Consider the following 22,760-nt stretch of genomic DNA (forward strand, 5'->3'; position numbering starts at 1 on the left):
GCATGAGGGTGCTGTAGTGTGAGGCTAGCCAGCTGGCACCCCATGCACTGAAGCACCCCTGTGCCTCAGCCAGCCAGGGCAGTGTCTACACAAGCTTTAGATAAAGTGCCCCTGCCACCTTTTTGAAGTGTAGGGATGCTGATACACCAGATGCTGTAGGTGCCTTAATTAAAGCAGCTCCAAGAGCTCTTGGAGCTGCTGTAATTAAAGTATCTCCCCACACACACACTCCAAGACCACATGTATAAACACATGTCTAACTCATGTGTAAGTCCCATTTAAATACCTGTTGAGATAATTAGAATCTGCCTCTTAGCCTCTAGAGATTTACCAGTCTCAAAGATTAAAAAACATATTTGGACAACAAAGGACTGCAAAGGAGTATTTGTACTAAGTTTCCTTCCTGAACTTCTCTAGAGCTGCTGCACAGCTTGAGAGGCAGATGCCCTTTACCACTTGTATTCCCAGCCACACAACTCAAGCTGGCACGTATAAGGATGTCATGAGCGCTTTTCATTCTATACCCAATGCTCAGTTCAAAACATCTGAATGCCCAGTGTAAGTTTAAGTAGTGTGCACCAACTGTGGATTTCCTGTGCCATTTCAGGCACAGAACAGTGGTCAAATGATTAGATGGGGAAAACAGTCTAAAACTGCATTTACTATATTTATAAATACACAAACCAAAAGCTCAGTGTGATAATTACCAATTATTACCATTTACTAATATCTCCATTATAATATTATTTGAATCGAATGGGCAAATACACTTATCTCTGATCTTGAGTTATTTAAATTTTGCATCTACAGCCTTATTAGAATACATTATATCATTTGGCTCACAGATTTAACATAATCTCTATTGCAGGTTACTTAGTTATAGAAAATCCATCAAGTAAGTTGATTAAATATTTTTGTACTGTTCCCTATTGATTCAATGACTTGTTGAGTCTTAATGTGTGGTTCCTTCTTGTATGTTTATTAGAAAAAAACTCCAAGCTGCGTATAAATCATAAAAGCATGACTAATTGCATGGTAACTGGAGAAATGCTTTCTCTCTCTCTGGGGTGAAGCCTGCATGTCTGTGTTTTAGCTTGGGAAGTAATACAGGGATATTTAAACTCCTTGGGGTTTAAAAACCATGTCATTATGAGAATGAGGTCACTGCAATATTTTATATGTCTAAAACCTTGCAATGTATGAAATGTTTCCTGGGCAACAAAGAGTTATTATGTACTTTAGAGTACAATTATAACTTTACAAACTTACATTAATATCAAAACTTTGCACTGAAATGCTAACTTCCTTTAAAAGTCCTACTTATTAAAGCTAACAATTTGACCAGGAGGAAATGCTCTGATTTTGTATTGATCTAATAAAATCAAATAACTAAGCTACATATTTTAATTTTGTGTCTGCAAATATCAATTATTAAAATGGATAACTGTTTATTTTGGTAAAAACAGTGGCTGTATGGGGGGGTGGGGAACCCTCAGAGTTTTCTAACTCTTTTGTCATTACTTCTAGGCCAATAAACAAGAAATCCTTCCTACAACATGTTGAAGAGCTTTGCACAAACAACAACCTAAAGTTTCAGGAAGAATTTTTGGTATGTTGCTAGCAGTTGTCATAACATCGCAAGACCTCTAGTTGTTTTATGTGTCACATTTCATGTCCATTTTAAGCATGCAACGCCATGAAGGATTCTGGCCTTGATAATCAATACCCAATTACCAAGTTGATTGTTTAAAAAGTAACATTACACTGATTGGGATTGTGCACTCTTCACTGCAACCTGATCAAAATTATTCACCTAGTGTGTCAGCAAAAGGTGATCTTCTCTAGACCTTTCCTGCACTGACATCATTCTCCGTAGTAATATTAAAGGTTTTTTATATTAAAGGGTTTTTTTAATAGTGATACTCAAGTTGATTAACTGAGAATATTACTTTCCTTATTTTGAATGTTTTACATGGTATTGTTCAATTCTGGAAAATGTTATTTATCAGATCTTTATTCAGAGATCAGGGTATGACATGTATTAGAAGTGAATGACGTGATCAGATAAGTTTAATTTAGGTCTATTTAATCACTTGAAGGAAGATCATTTTCTGAAATGTATAGTTGATGTTTACTGAAGTCAGTGGGAGTTTTGCCATTATATTCAATGAAAGGAGGAACAGAACCATACACTTTAATTTATTTACAAGTAATGAGACATCTAGACTGCTACTTACCTTGATCTTGTGAATACCCTCAGTAGGATTGGAATATCACCTACTACTGTGCTTTGGGGCCAGTAATTTTGCAAGTCCTCCAATTCCTGTTGAAAAGTGATTAGCTTTCAAAACTCGCATGGCATTTATATAACAAATATACAGTTTCAGAAATGCTTTAAAACCTAAAATAAGCTGGTCATTTTTTTCTTAACTAACTTCATTTTTGTAGCTATCATATTTAAATGACTTGTTCAACATTATCTGTTCCTTTGGTTATTTCAGAAACTTATCATGATCACTTTTAATGTATATAATTATTTACCATAACAAAAATAACTTGTCAACCTCTGGCAACTTTATTATTTTGGATTTATAGATTTGTCATGAATTACTTATTGTCTTGATTTACAAAAATGAAGAATCAAACAATTGTCTTTTCTACTGCTGCATTATAATATTTCAGTCTCTCAGGGCAAAACAATAAAAGTGTGAAAAGATTAATGGCATTTCCTACAACTTTTTGGTTATGCTTTTTAGGCAATATTGGTCTGGATTTAATAATAAAAGCACCATAAAATTCTTCTGAGCAGTAATGAATGGAAAACTTTTCTCAAGAGTAGAAGTGTTATTTCACTGAAAGAGGAGAGATTATAATTATATTACACGACTGGCCAGATGAAAAGTTTTCCTAGCAACAATATTTTCACATATTACGGTTTATCAATGGAAAATTTCAAATATTCCTTTTTACATATAGTAATTACAAGATTACAGTATTTGTATAACTCACCACCTAAAATAAGAGAATTGTCTATTAAGTAATGGTATTATCAACGTGATTTTAAATTTGCCCAAATATGTGAAACAGACCTTAATTAACCAAATCACTAATTAAACTCTTAGCCAGAATTTTTATATGCTTTGGGTTTTTCATTGTATATATTTCCTTGACCTTTAGTTTCCAGAAGCCTGAATAGAAATAATTCCTACTGTATAACTTGTCCTCCAAGGCCAACCAGTACAAAAGGGCAGGCAGTGTTCCTGGCACAGGACAATCAGCCAACTCACGTGGGGAGCTGATCAGCTATCTAGATTAAAAGTCAACATAGTGACTTTTGAAGTCAGATGGTGATTATTTAGCTGCTCCTTTGGGAGAAGGTGGATAAAATATGGAGTTTTCACCTTCTAGGAAAAGCTTATAGAGATTAAGGGAAACATTTTCAAGGGCAAACTGGAAGATAGTCACCTAACTCTCATTGACTTTCAATAGGAAATAAGCACCTAACTGCCCTTCACAGATCTCTTCCCCAGGTGGCTCACAGCCCCTATGTGTCACAACTAGGAATATAGTACAGGTTTCTTGACTGCAAGCCTTGTTCCTTAACTATAAAACTATCCTTCCTTTCTATGTGAGTAGCACCTGCAGGTATATTATCAAGTATAGAATTATAAAGGCCCTCCAGTCCTCTTGCTTTAGGCTGTAGGCATCTCATCAGCTGGAAGTAAAAATTTTCTATGGGATTGTTTTGCACAACATGATACACTGTAGTTGTTTTGAACTTTCTGCTGAGCATCAAGTAATAATCATTGCTGGAAATACAATAGTGCAATAGATGGACACTTAGTTTGTTTCATTATGGCAAGTCTTCCTTTTAATACCAACATTAACAACATAAACAATGAAGTACAATGAATGCGTCTGTCGTTTTTAACTGAAGCTATCAAGTAGGGTTGGTTGAATACCTCAAATATTAATGAAAAATTGTTTGAGTAAAAACAGCTTTACTGTTTTACAGTACCCATGCCCTCCGCTTATCGGCTTTTTATTAACATTTCATGTATGAACTTCTTTTCAGAAGAACGTTCATAAAGGACAACACTGTCTCAAATGCAAGCATGCACGTGACAAGAATTAGCACTGGATCACAATAGAAAGGTTAATCGTGATGCATGGTAGACTTATTAATGTGTTCTCACCTTCAGTGTTTCTTAGTCTTAGGAAAATGTACACACAAGCACATAGATACTTACATATATATAAAAAATATTTTCATCAAAAGTTTTTCACTATGAATGGTTCATTAATCTCTGCCTTTGAATAGTAGGACTAATGAACAGTTATGACGCTGTGGTTCATTTGCCACTGAACCAAAAATAACTCTTCCCATTCCCCTCAGTAATAGGTCAGTGAGCAATAACTAATTGCCAGTTGTCTGTGTTTGATTAAATGCTCACCAGTTCTCAAGCTGTGGCAAGAGTCCTCCCAAGTAATACAAAAAGGCATTACTCACAGGTGGAGCTGAGTTGCTAGGACATTGTTACCACATTATATGGCTTCATGAAAAAGACAGAAAAAAACACAAGAGGTGATAGTCTGACTTTATCCAGACTTTTAAAGGTGAAAGATCATGTAAGCTTAAATTGTTCAACTTGGCAGTGTTTTCTGCAGCTCTGCATCTGACAGCATTCATGTAACTAGGATTGACGGTGAGGTGAAATACTTCTGTAATGTTTCCAGCTGTTCTTAGAAATGCGACATATAATAGAACTGAGAAGTCCTTCCTCTTACTGGAGTGACCATACAGGGGGATGTTGCATTTTTTTTTTAAATCTATTTATAATGCTGACTGGAAAGAAAGCTTAAAGACTTTCTAAATAAATACTATCTTACAGGAACTTCCCAAGTTTCTTGAAGACCTTGCTTCTACTGATGCTGATCTGCCCTGGAACAGGTCTAAGAATCGCTTTCCAAACATAAAGCCATGTATGTGTGTTTGCTAATCAGTTTCTCCCTTTTGCTTGCTAACTTTTAGAAGTCCAGTATATATCTGAAAGCTATCTTAATTTTCATTTGGTGTCTCTACAATGCGATGTGAAAGGTTAATATAGTAAAGTCCATGTTGTATTACAATTTGCTATCGCATAATCTGTCTTTGTTCATGGGGGTTTTTTAAGTAGGGTTATTTGCAAATGGCTTTCAACTTGGTCTCAAGCTTTAACATGCAGGTGCAAGAAATTGTAGCCTAAATAGTTTCCTAGCTTTGTAATTTAACCCAAGTAACAAACTCTTTAACATTCTCCCTGGGCTTTTCTCCTTAGTGAAAAGCAAGTTTTAAAAAAGTGTAAAATCCACATGTTTGTGTATTCATTTTCCCTATGACCTTGATGACGCTTTCCTACAAATACTTGCAAACATGCTGCAAGAGTTCCATAGAAGACCAAAGTAACGTATGATAACTTGTAAGCCAAGGCTAGATTTTATCACAAGAGACAGGACTCTATCTTTCTGTATTCAACACTGCTTCATTTTTCAGTTAATAAGACAAGAAATACCATTATTATTTTAAGCATTAACTGTGATGTGAGATGGGGGGCATGGCATTCTTCTGTTAATATAGCTACCTTCTGTGCTATTAACTTTTCAGAACAGCTGTTCCTATTAACTGCTGCCTGGTTCAACACATATTCTGAATGCTAATTTATAATAGCTAAAAACTAATATTTGTGAGACCCAGCCAAATACCATCAGATGGGCATTGTATAAGCCTAAAGATTTACAAATCTTTCTCTTCTTTTCGTTTTCAGAAAAAAAATTAGAATTTGGGCTATGGAGTTCAGTGTTTACTAATTTCAAATCTTATTCGTGCATGACATCCTTCCTACGCTTCATCACTTTAGTATGCTCAGAGTGGGTCAAATTCTGAAGTCCTTACTCAGTTTTTACCTCAAACCAGAGCTCCAGTTGATTTAAACTGGAATTTAAGTGCCTAAATAGGAGTTAGGCATCTAAAAGCCTTTTTGGATTTAGTTTTCAGACCTAACTTGTGCAAACATCCATGTAGTAATCATTTGTATGAAGTTAAAGTGCAGTAAAAACCTGAGAATTTGGCTCAATAACTGAAATTATAACCAACCAAACCAATGATAATTTAGTCTCCCAGTTGTACAGTCTGATCCACATGGAAGTCCCCCATGCTTGTGTAGCACCTCATTAACAGTGTGCCTTTGGCTGCAGTCATGAGAGATCTGCCTGCACACATTAGATTTCAGCGTTGGGGTCTTGGACATTAATTAAAAAGAATGTGTGAGTAAATGTATTGCAGTCCAATTGAAGAAGGATGGGGAAGAATGACTATCCAGTAAAATAGGATGGTTAAATAGTTCCTGTGAGGGATAATAACTGTATTATAGTAGCAGGGCAGATGTAATACATAAACACATCTAGCATTAACATTCATCTTGAATTCTCAGCATAACAGCAGCTTCTTATGCATGTAACAGTTTTTATTTACATCAACATCTTATACATCCCGCAAACAAACCATTATTATTAAATGGACTTTGTTTCTACTATAGATAATAACAACAGAGTGAAGCTGATGGCTGATGCTGGTATACCGGGATCTGATTACATCAATGCCAGCTATGTCTCTGTAAGTTGGAAGTCTGTTGCTTTTTTTCAGATTTGTATTTACAAAAGTGATTTTAAAAGAAAAGTTGTATATTTTATAAGAACATTTCTCATTTTTTCTTTTACTTCCTGCAGCTGTTATCCACGCTGCCACTTCTATTACTATTGATTTGGGTGGTTGTTAGGGGGGACATTAAAGGTTATTCATTTATAATTTAATTTGTCATTTTTATTATGGAATAATACTTATTAATTTATCTAATCTGGTTTCCACTAAAGTTGATTATGAAACTCCCATTGCTTTTAACTGCGGAGTCAAGAAATATTTTGTAGTTTAGAGTTATTATACACAAAAGATGCCAATTAAAAATAAATTAAATTGAATATTTACTTAGGAATGGCTAGAATATTTTTGGTGAGGTTTTCATACAAATTACAAGGAGGAAAAAATGTAAGTGTTCCACTTGACTAAACAATAGATGTGTTGTTTTTCTATGACATAAGTAATTTTAATATAACTGAATAATGTATTTGCATTGAAATATGGACAAGGTTACTGAAAAAGGTATAGGATTCATCAGTTTGAAAAGGAAAAACATGAGGTGGGGTGTGATTGAAGTCTATAAAATCATGAAGTGAGTGGACAAAGTGAATAGGGAAATTTTTTTTATGCAGTATATACTTAGCCTGTGGAACTCATTGCCACAGGAAGTTGTAGAGAAAGATATAGCTGTATTCAAAAAAGGGGATGATAGATCAGTTATGACAGTCAGGGATGTATCTTCTAACAACCCTAAACTAATGTTGGTGGGTGCTGAGGAGGTATGACAGGGGCTGGATCTTATGTCCTCTGTTAATGGGGAAAACAAGGTGTCTTTTTCCACCCCATCTGTAGCGGTGTGTCTGTGTGCCCCTCTACCCTGCTTCAAATATCTATACATATCATAATCCCTCCCAGGGGTTGGCATTACTTATAATTCAAAAAATAGAAATAAAGACAAACCTCAGCCTAAGCTTTTCTCTCAAACCTTCCATTCCTAGTACATCTTCTAAAGGAACTCCTTCAGGGTCTCTGCGATTCTTCAGCGTGCTATAACTTTGTCCTTTATAGTCAGTTTGATAAAGATAGATACTCTATGTACTATATAAGAAACTGGAATTAGATGCTGCTTTTACTTGTCCTGGTTCACCTACAAGGGGAAAAAGGAAAGAAATAATCCAGAGCTTTGCATCCCTGAATTGTAGTTGCTCCTTCACTCTTGAACTAGGCAGGATTAACATAGTTTCCCCCTGCCACCTGTTATGTATATTATATATCGAATAAATAACAGGCAGCTGTGAATTATAGGGCTATAATTCCATTGAGGAGTTTTGAAGATGCTATAAACCACCACACAGATTGTTTTGTGTAATCACCAGAACTGTGTGATGGACTGTCAGCTCTGCAGCATAATTTTTGTGTGTTATAGTTTATATACATGCAAACATAAGCTGTCTTAGTAGTACAGCCAGGTGGCATGTGCACTTCAGTCTTTCTGCTTTAAAAACTGCTCTTGTGGTTTAATTTTGTGTTAAAATTCAGTATAAAACAAAGTTCAATTTTACTTCTTTTCATAGAAAAGAAAAATACTCAGAAGGGTTCTCAGAGGATTTAGAGATTTCTCCGGAATCCCTGACACTTACATTTTCATTGGAAGACTCCTATGCAGTGACTGCCCAGACCTATGAAAAAGTCAGAGCCTCAGACAGTGTAGCTACAGGGATAATTATGAGTCATGCACACACTTTTTGTTTATAGGAATTCATTAACTCTTCTCGTCTTAGGGCTACTTATGTCCAAATGAATTTATTGCTACTCAAGGACCATTGCCAGGAACAGTGGGTGATTTCTGGAGAATGGTGTGGGAGACTAGAGCAAAAACACTTGTTATGCTTACACAGTGTTTTGAAAAAGGACGGGTAAGTTACTGTCATATAAACTACTAATTCATGAATTAACAGGAAATAATGTATGATGTTTCTATGAAGATTATATATGATAATTGTTACTAAGAAGTATCATCTCACTGCAGATAAGATGTCATCAGTACTGGCCAGAAGACAATAAACCTGTAACTGTGTTTGGAGATATAGTGATTACTAAACTAATGGAAGATAATCAAAGGGACTGGACCGTCAGGGAGATAAAAATTGAAAGAGTAAGGGAAAATTATAATTTTTTCTTTCATTTCTCTTTTTAAAAAATGAGCCTTGAACATCCCAGTGCTAAGGTTTCATGCCATTCATCTCTTTATGTTCTTTTAATCCCAACCTTGCATATTTTGTCCTAATGTGGTTTTTCAGAATACATTGTTTTCCTTTTTTTGTTTAGGTAATTGATTTTAGGCTATTTTCATGGTCTACCTTTGATAAGTGCCTCCAGTTTCTCACAAAGAACTGAGAGAAACCCACATCATACGGAGTGGCATCAAGGATATTTGAACCTTTAGTCTTTTTAGGAAGAACATATCAGTATGTCTTCTGGATGGGTAGAATCTTCACAATTCTAGGATTATCAAAATCCCTTTGAGTATATCCCTCTCAAGTAAAGAACTAGGTCCTCTTGTGCTTTGCTGCTTTGCAGTGTACTGTTAGCAGAACTGGACCATAGACTTGGCCATATCCAGCCCTGGAGATTTGCCTCAACACACCTGGGAGTCTTCTGGGGCTCTCTGGAGGCCTAGCAGATAAGGAAGGCATACCCATCTGTTGTCATAGTCCGTAATTGTGGTTCCTACCCTTTTGAGAAAATTAACAGCCAGTGAAAGTTGGAATAACATTTAGGCTCATGAGTAAATCCCACACACATAGAGTAGTCCAAGATGTCTCTTGCATCCCCACAACCTAATCTTTCTAAAGGCCCCTGGTACTTGCTTACCTAATGGCGTTTTGGATCTGATCCCAACAGTCATGCCTTCTTCTGTGCCACACATGCATACTAGGAAATGTGATTTCGGGATCAGGGATCAGATCCCAATGGCACCATCACTACTTGCCAGTACAGGAGGAGCCCAGGAGCCAGTTGAAAGTCAAGTGCCTGCAGCTTTATTGAACTTTAGCAGGAACATGCTGGGGGCAGTTCAGGACTCCAGTGTGGTTCTGGGGCAGACAGTCAACTGAGCTGAGCTGATTCTTGCTCCCAGCCCCCGGACCACACTGGAGTTTTCAGCCAGCTCTGGTTACCCTGCCACATGTTCAATATAAGATGTGATGGAAACCAGCCACAAAAAATGTTACACATCTTTTGTGGAATATTTTTTGTGGTTAATTTCACATTTTTTCTCACTAAATCCTCACATGTGGCAGAATTATTATTTATGGCATGATTTACAGGTTAATCGCATCTTAGTTGTAACATCTGCCAGGGGCCAAATAGAAAGATGTTCTTTTAGCATACTTAGTGGAAATGGAAACATGATAATTAGGCAGTCATATCAAAATTTAGGCTCAAAAGCGTACATTACAGGTTTCCCTCACTTTATGCTATACATGCATTTTTGGAAAAGGGTGCATAACTTAGATTTGCATAAAGGAAGCTCATTTTACAATGTAACAAATAGGGATACATTCCAAGACCTCGACTGTACTGACCCCTAGTCCCATTTCTACTAGGGGTGTGCGAAACGTGCTGTATTCAGTTCTGCCCAAATTGGAGACCATAATTTGATTTGTTGATTTGGATTACTGTCCCCAATTCAATTTGGCTGAATCCAAATCTGAAGACTTGATTCTGATTCAGAGAATCAGTGATTTGGCCATAGACACAGCTTTATATAGTTTTTTCTACATATCTTGAAATACCAGGCACAGCTCATGAATGGTGAGATGGTGGGACAGATGGAGCATTCTGGTGGATGCCCCCCGTGCGTCCCTAGCTCTGCAGTCAGCTGCAGGGGGACCCCAGGTGCCCCCCCCGCCAGGAGGCACCAGATGCCGAGCCTGGAGGGTGCAGGGGGGCTCCCTGCGTGCTCCCTGGCAGACCCAGAAGTGGACTGAAAGTGCTTCTGGTCTACTTCCAGGTCTGCTGCCGAAAGCTCTGGGAGACGCCGCCCCCGCCCCCCTGCACTCCTGTGGGACGTTCCATTCACCCTAGCATCTTAGCATTCATAAGCCACCTGGTACCTGGACGTATGCAGAAAAAGCATTTAAAGCTGTGCCTATGTCTGAATCATCAAATCTTTCCAAATCTCTCCAAATTGATTCAGAGGGTTTTGATTCAATTTGGAGAGATTAAAGGGTCTCCTGATTCAATCGGATTCAGAGATTTGGTCACCAAATCAGGCCAAATCTCCACTGAATCAAACTGGGGACCAAAGCTTCACACAGCCCTAATTTCTACTACTTCTATAAGACAACTTTGTTACTCACCAACAGCAGGCAGTACACACAAGCACAGGGTGGTGGTGAGTGTTGCTATAATGGGGATGGCAACTAAGGAAACGTGTCACAGAAAATGAGCAAGGAGCACAGATCTACACACAAGACTATTTTGGTACACGTCACTCCCACAATGCACAGCACAAAGAATTTGACTGTGGGCTTCCACCACACTGATCACATAAGAGTGAATTTACCTTGCATATAACAATTTTTTGGTATAAAAAGGGTCATTGGATAAGAGAGAATTTGCACATACAGAACCTGCATTAAGTGAGAGACACCTGTATATGGATGACCCAGAAAAGTGAATATTTAAAAATGATATCAAGATAAATTAAACTTGTTTTGCAGATAGAACAGAACAGAGGACAGCCTACAGAGAAGGAGGGCTTGATTTGTTCTTGCTAGCAAAATACAAATGCATACATGTTAACCAATGTAAGGGCTTTGTTATACAGTAATTTTGGGTGGCTCCTGGAGTTCTTAACCCCTGGATTGTCCACATATTAACACCTTAAACTAGTTTTAGGCACTTGCTGGGCAGCTCAAAGTTATGCCACTCCAGGGCAGAATTATCTCTGATTCATGCTGCCGGGCTTATGTTACACTAAGGTGTAACCACTCTAGGGTACATCTTAATATAAACACCCGTCTAACCCCCCACTCCCATCCCCCAGTCCAGATCGGACCGATTACCCCACCCTCCGCAGCACCCTGGATCCTGCTCACTGCCCCCCACTCCCACCCCTGCTTACTTGTGGCTGCCCACACGGTCCTAGGGTGTTAACTTGCCTGTCCAGCTGCTGCCACTGACACTGCTGCTCTTTGGGCCAGGCTCAGACCAGAGAATAGCAGAAGCTGGGCAGCAGCATGGGCCAGGCAGACAAGATAATCCTTCTCTACCTGCTCCCCTGGGACAGACAGAGCAGGCAGCTGCAAGTAAACAGGGGGGAGGAAACCCCGAGGGGCAGGGGAGACCTGGGGAGCCCTGGTGGGGGGAGGCAGGGGGAGCCTGAAATGGGAGGCTGAGGAGACTCTTGCTGAACTTGAGCTAGCATTAACACTGATCAACATTTGTGTGGCTCACAGAGGAAGGTATAACAAGCCCCTGAGGCTTGCAGAGAACACAAAAGCAATGTCTAAATTTCCGGTAACTGAAATACCTTGAACCGCATTATCATGCCAGCTAAATGAAGTACCTTGCTATTTATCAGGATATCAGTCAAATGTAACATATTGCCCACAAATAGAAGGGATACAGTGTGTTGCTTTGTTTTTTTTTTCTATGCAAGCATGAAAAGAGTTTTGTGCACAGAAGATAAATCATTTGCAAATTTTGCATCCAGAACCCACTCCCAGTACTCTATTTTAATATAGATCTAAGCTGTCACTATACATAATAATCAGTTGAAAAGTCAGTGTATCACCTTCTGCTTTTATGCCTTAATATCATCACTGCTATTAGGAGGAGATTTATCAGATATACATGCTTTTTGACCACAAGTACTTGGAACTGCCTTGAGAGTAGCAGCTCAGGGTCAGAAAGGGTATAACTGGCACCTTCTCTGAATAAATGTAAGCCAACTATGCTATTTAGACTTCTAAAAGAGCTGGAAAAGTTTCAGCCTGTAATCTGTAAAGTGGGTCCCCCTCCCATGTCCCTTATAGCTGGTAAAATCCAGTGGAGGCTTATTGAGTCTCTTGCTGGCTGAGGTCATTAGCACTTCCTCATGGGCAGACTGGGTGCCAACTTCCATGAAACAAACAGCCATTAAATCCTTGTGTGAGAAGTTCTCACAAATGCTAGTACACTTAACACATATCATCTTGCTTCAAGCCTTCTTTTTTATGGAGAGTTATTAAGATGATGAAGTGTTACAGTGCAGAATGCTTATAAACCGATTTCAAAATTCTGATAAAATCTTGTATTATTTTGTATTGAATTTGTTTGTCAGCATGGTGATTTCATGATGGTACGCCAGTGTAATTTTACTTCTTGGCCTGAGCATGGGGTGCCTGAAACTACTGCTCCATTAATCCATTTTGTAAAGCTGATCCGTGCAAGCCGAGCACATGACAATACACCTATGGTTATTCACTGCAGGTAAGCACTTACATTAAATCAGTTTAAAGTAGATTATTTTACATGAGGTAGCTTCATTTTAGATTCATTTTAGCCTCCAGGAAACAAATAGACAGCAGTGAACGTTGAAGATTTCTGTCTTAGTCACAGAATGAGCACAACGTTGATAGTTATAGTGTTTTCCCAGAAGTTCAAAACAACCCACAAAAGCCTAGCAGCCCATTGACTTAACATTTTAAGGTACATCAAGTTCCACAGCCAGTAGAGAATGAAGAATTAAAACAGAAGTTTGTATATATGGTGCCAGATTTCAAACTTGGATGCCTGAAGAGAGAGAGCATCTATATTTAGGATCCTAAATAAATGGCCTTGTTATAAGAAGTGTTCAGCTGTCATAGCTCCCATTGATTTCATACTCTGCTCCATTAAACTATCACTTCAAAGTATCTGGGGAAAGCTGATTCTTCAGTTAGGTGCTCAGTGCCTCTGCATTTAACGTACAGTTCAGTGTCCCCACTGAGCAGGGACATTCCAAAGTACTTAGTCAGGTTGGGAACCAGAATTTAAATTCTTTCCTGTGGTCCAGAGGACCACAGCAGACATAAAAGAAGGGTATCAGCTAACTAGATTTCTCCAGTTCTCTATTCCAGACCTACTTTCTTTACAGTTTTTGCACAGATAATGCATTGGAGCTTCTTTCCCTTGCACTCGCTATCAATAATACTAAGAAATCTGCCATTCCTGCAGCTACTCTTCCTTCCTCTCACATCCTGCACAGAAGGCCACAGAGAGGCTGGCATATGAGCCAGCTACATTAGCTTTATGCTTCTGAGGACTCCTCTATATTATGGGTAGTCCTCAGTGTGAAAGCTGGGCCAGATTTCATCCTCTCTGCACTGAAAAAAGATGCAAAAAGGACCAGAAAGGGCCACAAAATCAGGTTCTACAATTGACATTCATCTTTACTTACCTCAAAATGATCTTACAACAGCAACACACATTCTCATTAGGGCTGTGTGCAACTTTGCCAGTTGTTTCAATTTGACACTGTTTTGGCTAATTTTGAGCTCAAAACAGTGAGATTGAATCGAAATGAAGGGCTTCGAAAAAGCCTTGAAACAAAATGAGGCTAGTTGAAATGTTTCAAAAGTTTCAAAACATTTCGCGTTTCGAAGCCAGCAGCAAGAGATGGGAGAACCAGGTCTCTCCCCATCTCCTGCTGCCGGAAGCCAATAACAGTGCAGGCGAAGGGAACTAAGCCTGGGCTCAGTTCCTGGGCCTGGGCTCAGTTCCCCACCCCAGCCCTGCAATCCAGCAAGGGAGGTGGACAGTTGGCCCAACTGGGCTCACTCCCACCCCTGCACTGCCATCGGATGCGAGGGTGGAGTCAGCCTAGCTGGGCTCACTCCCCTCTGCCCCCCATGCTGCGATTAGGTGCAGAGGTGGAGAGTCAGCCAAGTTGGCTGATCACACCCGATCACAGCATGGGGCAGAGGGAGTGAACCCAGCTGGGCTGACGACTCTCTGCTCCCCCTGCCCGATCTAGTGCTAGGGATGGGGAATCAACTCAGCTGGGCTAACGCCCCACCCTCAGCAAAATGTTGAAATAGCCTTTCAGTTTCAATGGAATGGAGCAGCTGTTTCAAATCGAAAGGAAGTTCAAAACGGAATGCTGTTCCTTCGAACCATTGAAACTGAAGGTGAAGTGAAACGGTGCCTTTTTGCACAGCCCTAATTCTCATAACCATGAAACTCAGTAGGTCTTCTCTACCACATGAAACTTCTATAGAGTGGTCTCACATTTGCTGAGCCTCTGTGATCATGTTCCCTTCCATTTGTTAGCAGTGTTTCCATATAAAATGGGGCAGTTTCTTAAAGTGGCCTGGTTAAGTTTCAAATCTTTTAAATGGGAACATCTATACCTACCAGTCTTTTGGACTCAATCCTTCAGGCTAATGGTCTCCCCAACATTTTTCAGAAGTGCTTTCTTTTCTAATAATTTAATATATAGAAAAGCTTTTTATTTTTCTTTTCTTTAGTCTGAAATAGAAATGCAGCAACACATTCAAGTAGTAGTGTTGCAAAACCTTGATTGTGGTTTTGTTCCATTTGAGACAGCAAAATTTGGGAATTCACAAAGCAATTTTTGGGTTCATTCTGTCCCAAAGAGGTGCTAAATTAGGGTGGTTTTGATTTAGCTGTACTTCATCAGTAGGCTTTAGATTTGTAAGACCAAAGCTAAGACTTGGGTCTAGATTCCATTTATCTATTTATTTATTTATCTATCCATTTATCAGGTCTAGATTCCATATATCCCATTCATTAGAGATGCAGGGGAGATAAGTAGCTTGCATAACAACTTCCATTTTGACTTAAATCTATTTTTACATTAAACTTGCTTTAAACTCAAGTTTTTTCAGGAAGTAATGCTATACATTAAAATAACTTTCATATAATTTTTTTTAAAAAATTTATACGATGCTTTCAGTGCTGGAGTTGGCAGAACAGGAGTTTTTATTGCCTTGGACCATTTAACCCAACATATAAATGATCATGATTTTGTGGACATCTACGGACTTGTAGCTGAGCTGAGAAGTGAGAGAATGTGTATGGTACAGAATCTGGTAAGACATACAAAGCTTACATATCTTCAGTTTTTCTTGTCCTAAAAATGACTTTTGTTTTCCAAACACTGCATTCCAAAATGGCCTACATCAGAATTGGCTGCCTTGTACATTTTCTACTGCTTTCAGTTTCCATTTGAAACAGAAACACCATACCATCCTTCCGGGACCTTGAAAAAGGCTCATTTTTAGTACTGAATGTTAAGCCATTTTTTTAAAAGTCGCAACTGGTTTGCATACTTCTTGACTTTGTGCTACTTACTGACATACAGATTCTGTACAAAAGTAAGGCTTACTAGCTTTTGAAAAACATAAACTTATTTTTAAGCTTACCCATATTAATAACTATTTGATTTATTTTAAACTGGCTTCAATAGAATTCTACATTTGAGTAAAGTTATACCCATACTTAAGTATTTGTATTATCGAGGTACTAATGACTTGTAAAGGGTTATCTGAGGTTCAAATATAAGATATATTTTTATTTAGCAATCCTATACTTGGCTGGTATAAGTTATAAAGAGAAAACTGTTTTAAAAGCTAGTAAGTTGGTTCTATCCTGTGTTTGGAGATCTGGGTACAGACTACTTTTAATGAAGTCGTTGTGGACTTTAAAGTTCGTTCCAAATTCCCAGTGGAGTGGAAATCTGACTGCATTGCCCAGAATCTACCTCTGTTCGTTCTTTGGGGTTTAATAGCCTTCACTAATTCAGAGACTTTCAAACAGAGAGTCAAATAGCTGCTACATGAAGACCTGTTTGGTCACATAATACATACTCCTGCTCCTTATTTCTGGCACTTAAACTGTAAGCAATTCATATTGTTGCCTTAGTGTTACCACACAAGTCATGGGGTGAAATTTTGACTCCCAATCAATGGCAAAACTGTGATTGAATTTAGTAGAACCAGGATTTCATCATGAATAGAAAAGGAGACATCAGTGAAATAACATCTGCATGAATGTGTAATCTCAATCTGTAGTGTGAGGGGAATTTATGAAGCTTTGCTCCAATTCAGCAGCTACCACTAAGTGTTGGCCCATAAGAACTGCAGGTGTTAGATTAAATTAATAAGAGGCTGGTTCTTTTGGTTGGGATAAGATATCAAAAGATATAGACTTAGGCCTTTTGTAAGGGTTGCTCTTCAGTGCTGTTCTTTGTTCAACATATACTCCTCTTTGTCTACAGAAAATATAGTACCAGCTTGAATCACTTTGTCTGAGTCTGTGTATGCACATTCAAATAATCTCAGAGAATTCTTCCAGGCTTGTTCTCCAGGTCGATTATATGTACAACAAAATAACAAGAACATCATTCTAAATAACAGCCCTGGATGTTATAATTGTGTTAGAGTTAATGAAAAGTGTGAAACAATCAATAAAAAAAATGTTTTTATTGTTCATTTTGAAAATCAAATAAGTACATGTAAAAGTTCATTCTAGACTTCTTATTTTCTCTATATTGGAAGTGGTGGGGGCGTTGAAGTACATAGTTCACCTAGCGTGCCAATTACCCTTGGACCAGCCCTGCATGCTCCCTTAGTCTGCCTGGCAGCAGATGACACCAGTGCGCTGGGGGCTGCCCTGATTGGTTGCCCAGAATGACCCATGGTCAGCCTGGGTTTCCCTGCAGCACAATGTGGGGATTGTAAAAGGTACATGTTCTGCTCTCTGCTAGTGCAGCACAGTCCAACAAGTGATACACGGTCTCCCTGGAGGGAGCAATGCTAAAGAACCGTGTCCTGTTTTGAGAGAATCTGTGGCATGTACAGATATTCTCTTTCCCAAGAGTGACTTAACCAGGTGATCTTAGATTATTTTTCTCCTGGAACAGCCATTTTTGCTCAGGAAGATAAAGCCTGAACATCTGTACACTTGTGGTTTCTCCTAGAAGAGGAGTGACTCTTCCAGGAGAAAACAAATGTCTATATGAGGGCTAAGATGTGATTTACAGGCTTATCGGTGCTTTATACTGAGGTAGCTTCAGGCTAGCCTTCTCAACAAGCTAAAGATGGATTCAATAAGAAGCTGGGCAGCTTGACACAAGGCCAGGGCTCCTGGAAGGTCAAGAGCCCTAGCAGCCTACTACAGTACGAGTGCTGGTGGCTGTGTGGTAGAGTTTCTGCCTCTAATGTGGGAGATTAGAGTTTAAGTCCTAGCTGGGGTGACTTGGGGTGAGTGAGCTACCAGGGAGAAATTCTTGTTGCAGTAGAAAGGGGCCATTGGGATTTCTCCCTTTCTCCTGCTCCAGGTACAAAGCCCAATATTCCTTGTCATTTGACATTTTGTATTTTGTGCCTTTTATATTTCATCAACCAGTACTGTTTCTTCTGCCATTTGTCTTTTATATTTTGGTTAACCCTGTCTTTTGTCAGCTGGATGAATATGTCTGAGATTGTAAGTGTCTACCCTTTGTTGAATCCTGCCCCCTCAGGGCATTATAGTGTCCCCTATACCCCCTGGTTTATACTAGTTATGTTCCTAGTACTGTTCTCTCATTAAAAGGTATATGGTTAAGTCCCCATTGGTGGTTTGGCTCTGCTCTATAGGGAGAAGAGTCCCTACACCTCCCACAGCGGTTGTGCACCTGCTTTGATCCCTTCAGTTGGAGAGGGAGTACCTCTTGGAGTATTGCCCAGGTTACAGTCATCTTGTCCAAACCCCTGCAGTGATACAGGATGTGCTAGGCAAGTTCTAGATTCCAAGCCAGATCCTACATCTTATACATTCTCTTTTTGAAAACCTACAATAAAGGAAACTGTGTATCTTTCATACAGGGCTTGTTCTATTGTCCATAAAGTTAGGGTGCTTTTCCTGGGATTATCTAAATTGGCTTTGCCACAGTTTAAACCCATTGCCACATGTCCTGCCCTCTATTCAAGAAAAAACAGTTGTTCTTCCTTTTCTTTTTGGCATCCGTTCAAACAGTTTAATATCCCTCCTTAATCTCCTTTTCCTGTGAGTATACGTATTTAGTTCTTTCAACTTCATCTTGTATGGCCTGCATTCCAGCTCCTTTCTCATCCATGTTGCTTGGCTTTGGATCCTCTCCATTTTTCTTAAGATTTGGTGCGTAGTACTGCATGCAGTACTGTAGCTGACACCTTCCATTTTAACCTACTACTCTTAATTCAGTCCCAAACTGAATGTGCACCCCTGCCTCCATATACCCTTTGTGGCAGTATCACATTGCTGATTTATACTCAGTTATGGTTCACTGTAACCCACAGATCCTTCTTGCCACTCCTGCTGTCTAGCCAGCTGTCTCTCATAGAATTTTTGCACTGTAATATCTGTGCTAAATTTCATTTGTTGTATGTATCTCATTTGTCTAATTTATCAGGATCTTTTTTAATTCTAATCCTATCCTCCAAAGAATTTGCAGCCCCTCCCAGCTTTATATTGTAGGAAGATTTGATCAGTAAGGTTTCTGTTCCCCCATGCAAGTTCTCCATCTGGTGCTGCACTAAACAGCACTAGACCCAGAACAGGTCCTTGTGGAACCCCACTGGAGAGATCCTGCCAATCTGACATTGATCCATTTCCTCTATCCTTGCTGTTGTTCAACCAAGTTTATGTTCACTAAATGGTGTTTCTTTTTAGTCCACATTCTCCAGTTGACTCCTGAGTGTATTACATGAGACTCAGCAAGAACCTTACTGAAGTCCAGGTATATTATTTTCACTGCATTCCCTTCATCCACCAAACTAGTACTCTGTCAAAGATGAAAATCAGGTTGGTCTGGTATGTTTTGCTCTTCAAAAATCCATTGGGGTTGCTAGTGATTGCCACTTCTAGGTTTTTACAAATTGTCTGCTTTATAATGTGCTCTTTTAATTTCCCAGGTGTTGAAGTCAGGATGAACCCAAGTCCTACTTGTTCCCCTTTTTAAGATGGACACTGTGGGCACTTTTCCAGTTTTGTGGGAATTCCTCTGTCATTAATGGCTTCACAATATTGTTCAGATATCAGTGATTTGAATTAATCACTTGGACAATGATTCAGTCAGTAGAACTAAGATAAATTCAACTAGTTTCTCCAGAGGTCCAGAATGAATTTTATCAGACTCTGCTAACTTAAATTCAAAATTATCAAAAGTTCCCTGACATGGTCACATATCATGATTTACAGCCCTTCCTGTTTTGTCCCTTTATTAATTATTAATTTTGTTAATAATATTGCAAAGTACTAGTTAGGTGGAAACTAGTGGAAATAATATACAACAAGGAAAGAGAATCAAATTGGCAGATCTGAGGTGGGGATCCACCAGGATCTAATAATCATTTGGGGGTTTTTTGTTTGCTTTTAAAGACTGAGACAAGTAGTAATGTAGTAGCTTTGCCTTCTTTGTATCATTCATGAATAGCACACCCTCACTTTGGAGAGGTCACCCCGCAGTTTTCCTCATCTTTCTTTTCTGTCTGGTACATGTGTAGAATTCCTTTGTGTTGTCTTTCACATTTCTTGCCAGTTGCATCTCATTTTTCACTTTTGCTTTCCTGATGTTGTCCCCACAGTTCTTGCTGTTCCTTAGTATATTTCCTTAGTGATTTTCCCTTTCCCCCATTGCCTATATGTTTCTGTCTTGATTTTAAGATAGCTATGAATTTCTTCTGTAAACACATCCATCTCCATCTCCTATGGACCTTCTTATCTTTCTTTTGTGTCAGAATCACTTGTAGATCCTCCAGTATCATGTCTTTAAGAACTGCCTCTCCTCCTGGATTTGTTTATCCGATAATTAGTCTGTCCATGACACTGTACCTACTCTTTCTCTGAGTTAGAGAAATCTGGCAGCCTTGTTTAGCTACTTTCCTGCCTGCTCCTAGAATCATGAATTCTGTCATGTCATATGGTCACTTCCTCCCAAGTTGCTGATCACCTTCACATTTGCAATTAACAAAATGCTCAACTTTCTAAAGTAGAAATTTGCCCTCTACATATGTTAAGAATGTGTTGGACATATTATGTGTTGTTGTTTTTCTTCTCTAATAGATGTCAGTGAAGTTAAAATCCCCATTATCTCAGAAATTTTAGATACTCTTTTTACCTCCTTGGAAACTACCTCATCTATCTCTTCTTCCTCACTTGGTGGTCTAAAGTAGGCTGCCATCATACTATCACTATTCTTTTCCCCCTTTACCTTCATCAAGACACACTCAAGAGATCTACTGCTTTTCTGAAACATTTCTTTTTCTTCTTTTTCCAAGTGTGTTGCCCAGTAACTGGGGTCTGCTTTTCAAGTTTGCTTTCTCTCCCGGATTTTATTCATCACTGTCTCTTCCTTAACACCTCATATTCTCATGTCATAATTTTCATTACCTTCACGTGAATAAATGTTTTTTTTTCATTGTCTGATCCATACACCAGCACTGGCTTGATCACTGTCCTGGACATTTTTCTATTCATACAAATTGCATTTACCTATTACAAACCACTCCACTCACTTGCCTCCATGTCATCCATGCCTTATTTATTTCTCTCCCTCACATCTCCATTTTGTTGCACAATGGAGCCCAGATAAACCTAACCTCAAACATCACGTACTAGTCTGCCAGTTTCATAGGTTCATAGATTCATAGATGCTAGGGTCGGAAGGGACCTCAACAAATCATTGAGTCTGACCCCCTGTCTAGACAGGAAAGAGTGCTGGGGTCAGATGACCCCAGCCAGATGCCTATCCAGCCTTCTCGTAAAGACCCCCAAGGTAGGGGAGAGCACCACCTCCCTTGGAAGCCCATTCCAAATTCTGGCCGCCCTGACCATAAAAAAGTCTTTCCTGATTTCTAGCCTAAATCTGCTCTCTATCAGGTTGTGACCATTGTTCCTTGTTACCCCAAGATGCTCTGGTGAACAGAGCATCTCTGATCCCTTGCTGGGTCCCCCTAATGACTTTGTAGGTGGCCACAAGATCACCTCTCAGCCTTCTCTTGCGGAGGCTGAAGAGACTCAGTCTCTCCTCATAGGGCTTGTCCTGTAAACTCTTAACCATACAAGTGGCCCTCCTCTGGACCCCCTTGAGCTTATCAACATCCTTTTTGAAGTACAGTGCCCAAAACTGGATGCAATACACCACCTATGGTCTGATCAATGCCACATAGAGGAGAAGTATCACCTCCTTGGTCCTATTTGTCATGCATCTGCTGATGCATGATAAAGTATGGTTAGCTTTACTGATGATTTCATCACACTGACTCTGAGATTCCTTTCCGCCTCTGTGCTGTTGAGAGGGTTACTTCCCTGCCAGTAGGCATGTTGGATATTTTTGCACCCTAGATGTACTTGTCCTTATTGTACTGCATCCTATTGGGTACTGCCCACTTTTCTAACCTGTCCAGGTCTGCCTTCAATCGTTCCCTACCCTCCAGAGTGCGCACTTCACCCCACAATTTAGTATCATCTGCAAGCTTGGACAGAGCATGCTTCACACCCATATCCAAGTCACTGATGAAGATATTGAAGAGTTACAGGTCCAAGTATCACATCTCACTACCTACATCCTTCCAAGTCGATACCGACCCATCTACTACCACTCTCTGGGTTCAACCAGTAAGCCAATTTGCCACCCACCAGACCATGTAAACATCTATGTCACAGCCTCTTAATTTATTGAGGAGAATGAGATGAGATACCGTATTGAAGGCCTTGCTAAAATCCAAGAAAACTCTACTTCTGGATCTAAATGTTTTGTGACCCCGTCATAAAATGAAACCAGATTGGTCAGGCATGATCTACCTGCTACGAATCCATGCGGGTTTCCCTCCTGCATTATTTTTCCTGCTGGACTCCCACAAATATGATCCTTCATAATCTTTTCAAAGACCTTTCCAAGTCTGGAGGTGAGATTGACTGGCCTATAATTACTTGGATCCTCCCTCTTCCCCTTCTTGAAAATAGGGACCACATTGGCCCTTTTCCAGTCCTCTGGGACCTGACCTGAGCACCATGAGCTTCTCAAACAGATGTGCCAGTGGTTCTGCTATGACACTGGCCAATTCCTTCAGTA

The 22,760-nt window shown here is 39.4% G+C and overlaps 1 protein-coding gene across 1 annotated transcript in view; it reads left to right on the plus strand.

The window, feature by feature from the left end:
• PTPRQ (protein tyrosine phosphatase receptor type Q) overlaps positions 1 to 22,760 on the plus strand; it is a 217,980-nt gene that overhangs the window by 189,576 nt on the left and 5,644 nt on the right. Inside the window, exons 54-61 of the mRNA XM_090042600.1 lie at positions 869 to 895; positions 1,528 to 1,609; positions 4,893 to 4,983; positions 6,576 to 6,652; positions 8,455 to 8,589; positions 8,703 to 8,828; positions 13,005 to 13,153; positions 15,621 to 15,756. Coding sequence (XP_089898726.1) covers positions 869 to 895; positions 1,528 to 1,609; positions 4,893 to 4,983; positions 6,576 to 6,652; positions 8,455 to 8,589; positions 8,703 to 8,828; positions 13,005 to 13,153; positions 15,621 to 15,756 — 823 coding nt within the window. The remainder of the gene's footprint in view (positions 1 to 868; positions 896 to 1,527; positions 1,610 to 4,892; positions 4,984 to 6,575; positions 6,653 to 8,454; positions 8,590 to 8,702; positions 8,829 to 13,004; positions 13,154 to 15,620; positions 15,757 to 22,760) is intronic.

This window comes from Crocodylus siamensis, chromosome 4, assembly GCF_052110815.1.
Source record: "Crocodylus siamensis isolate JL-2025a chromosome 4, ASM5211081v1, whole genome shotgun sequence".
Lineage (NCBI taxonomy): Eukaryota > Metazoa > Chordata > Crocodylia > Crocodylidae > Crocodylus > Crocodylus siamensis.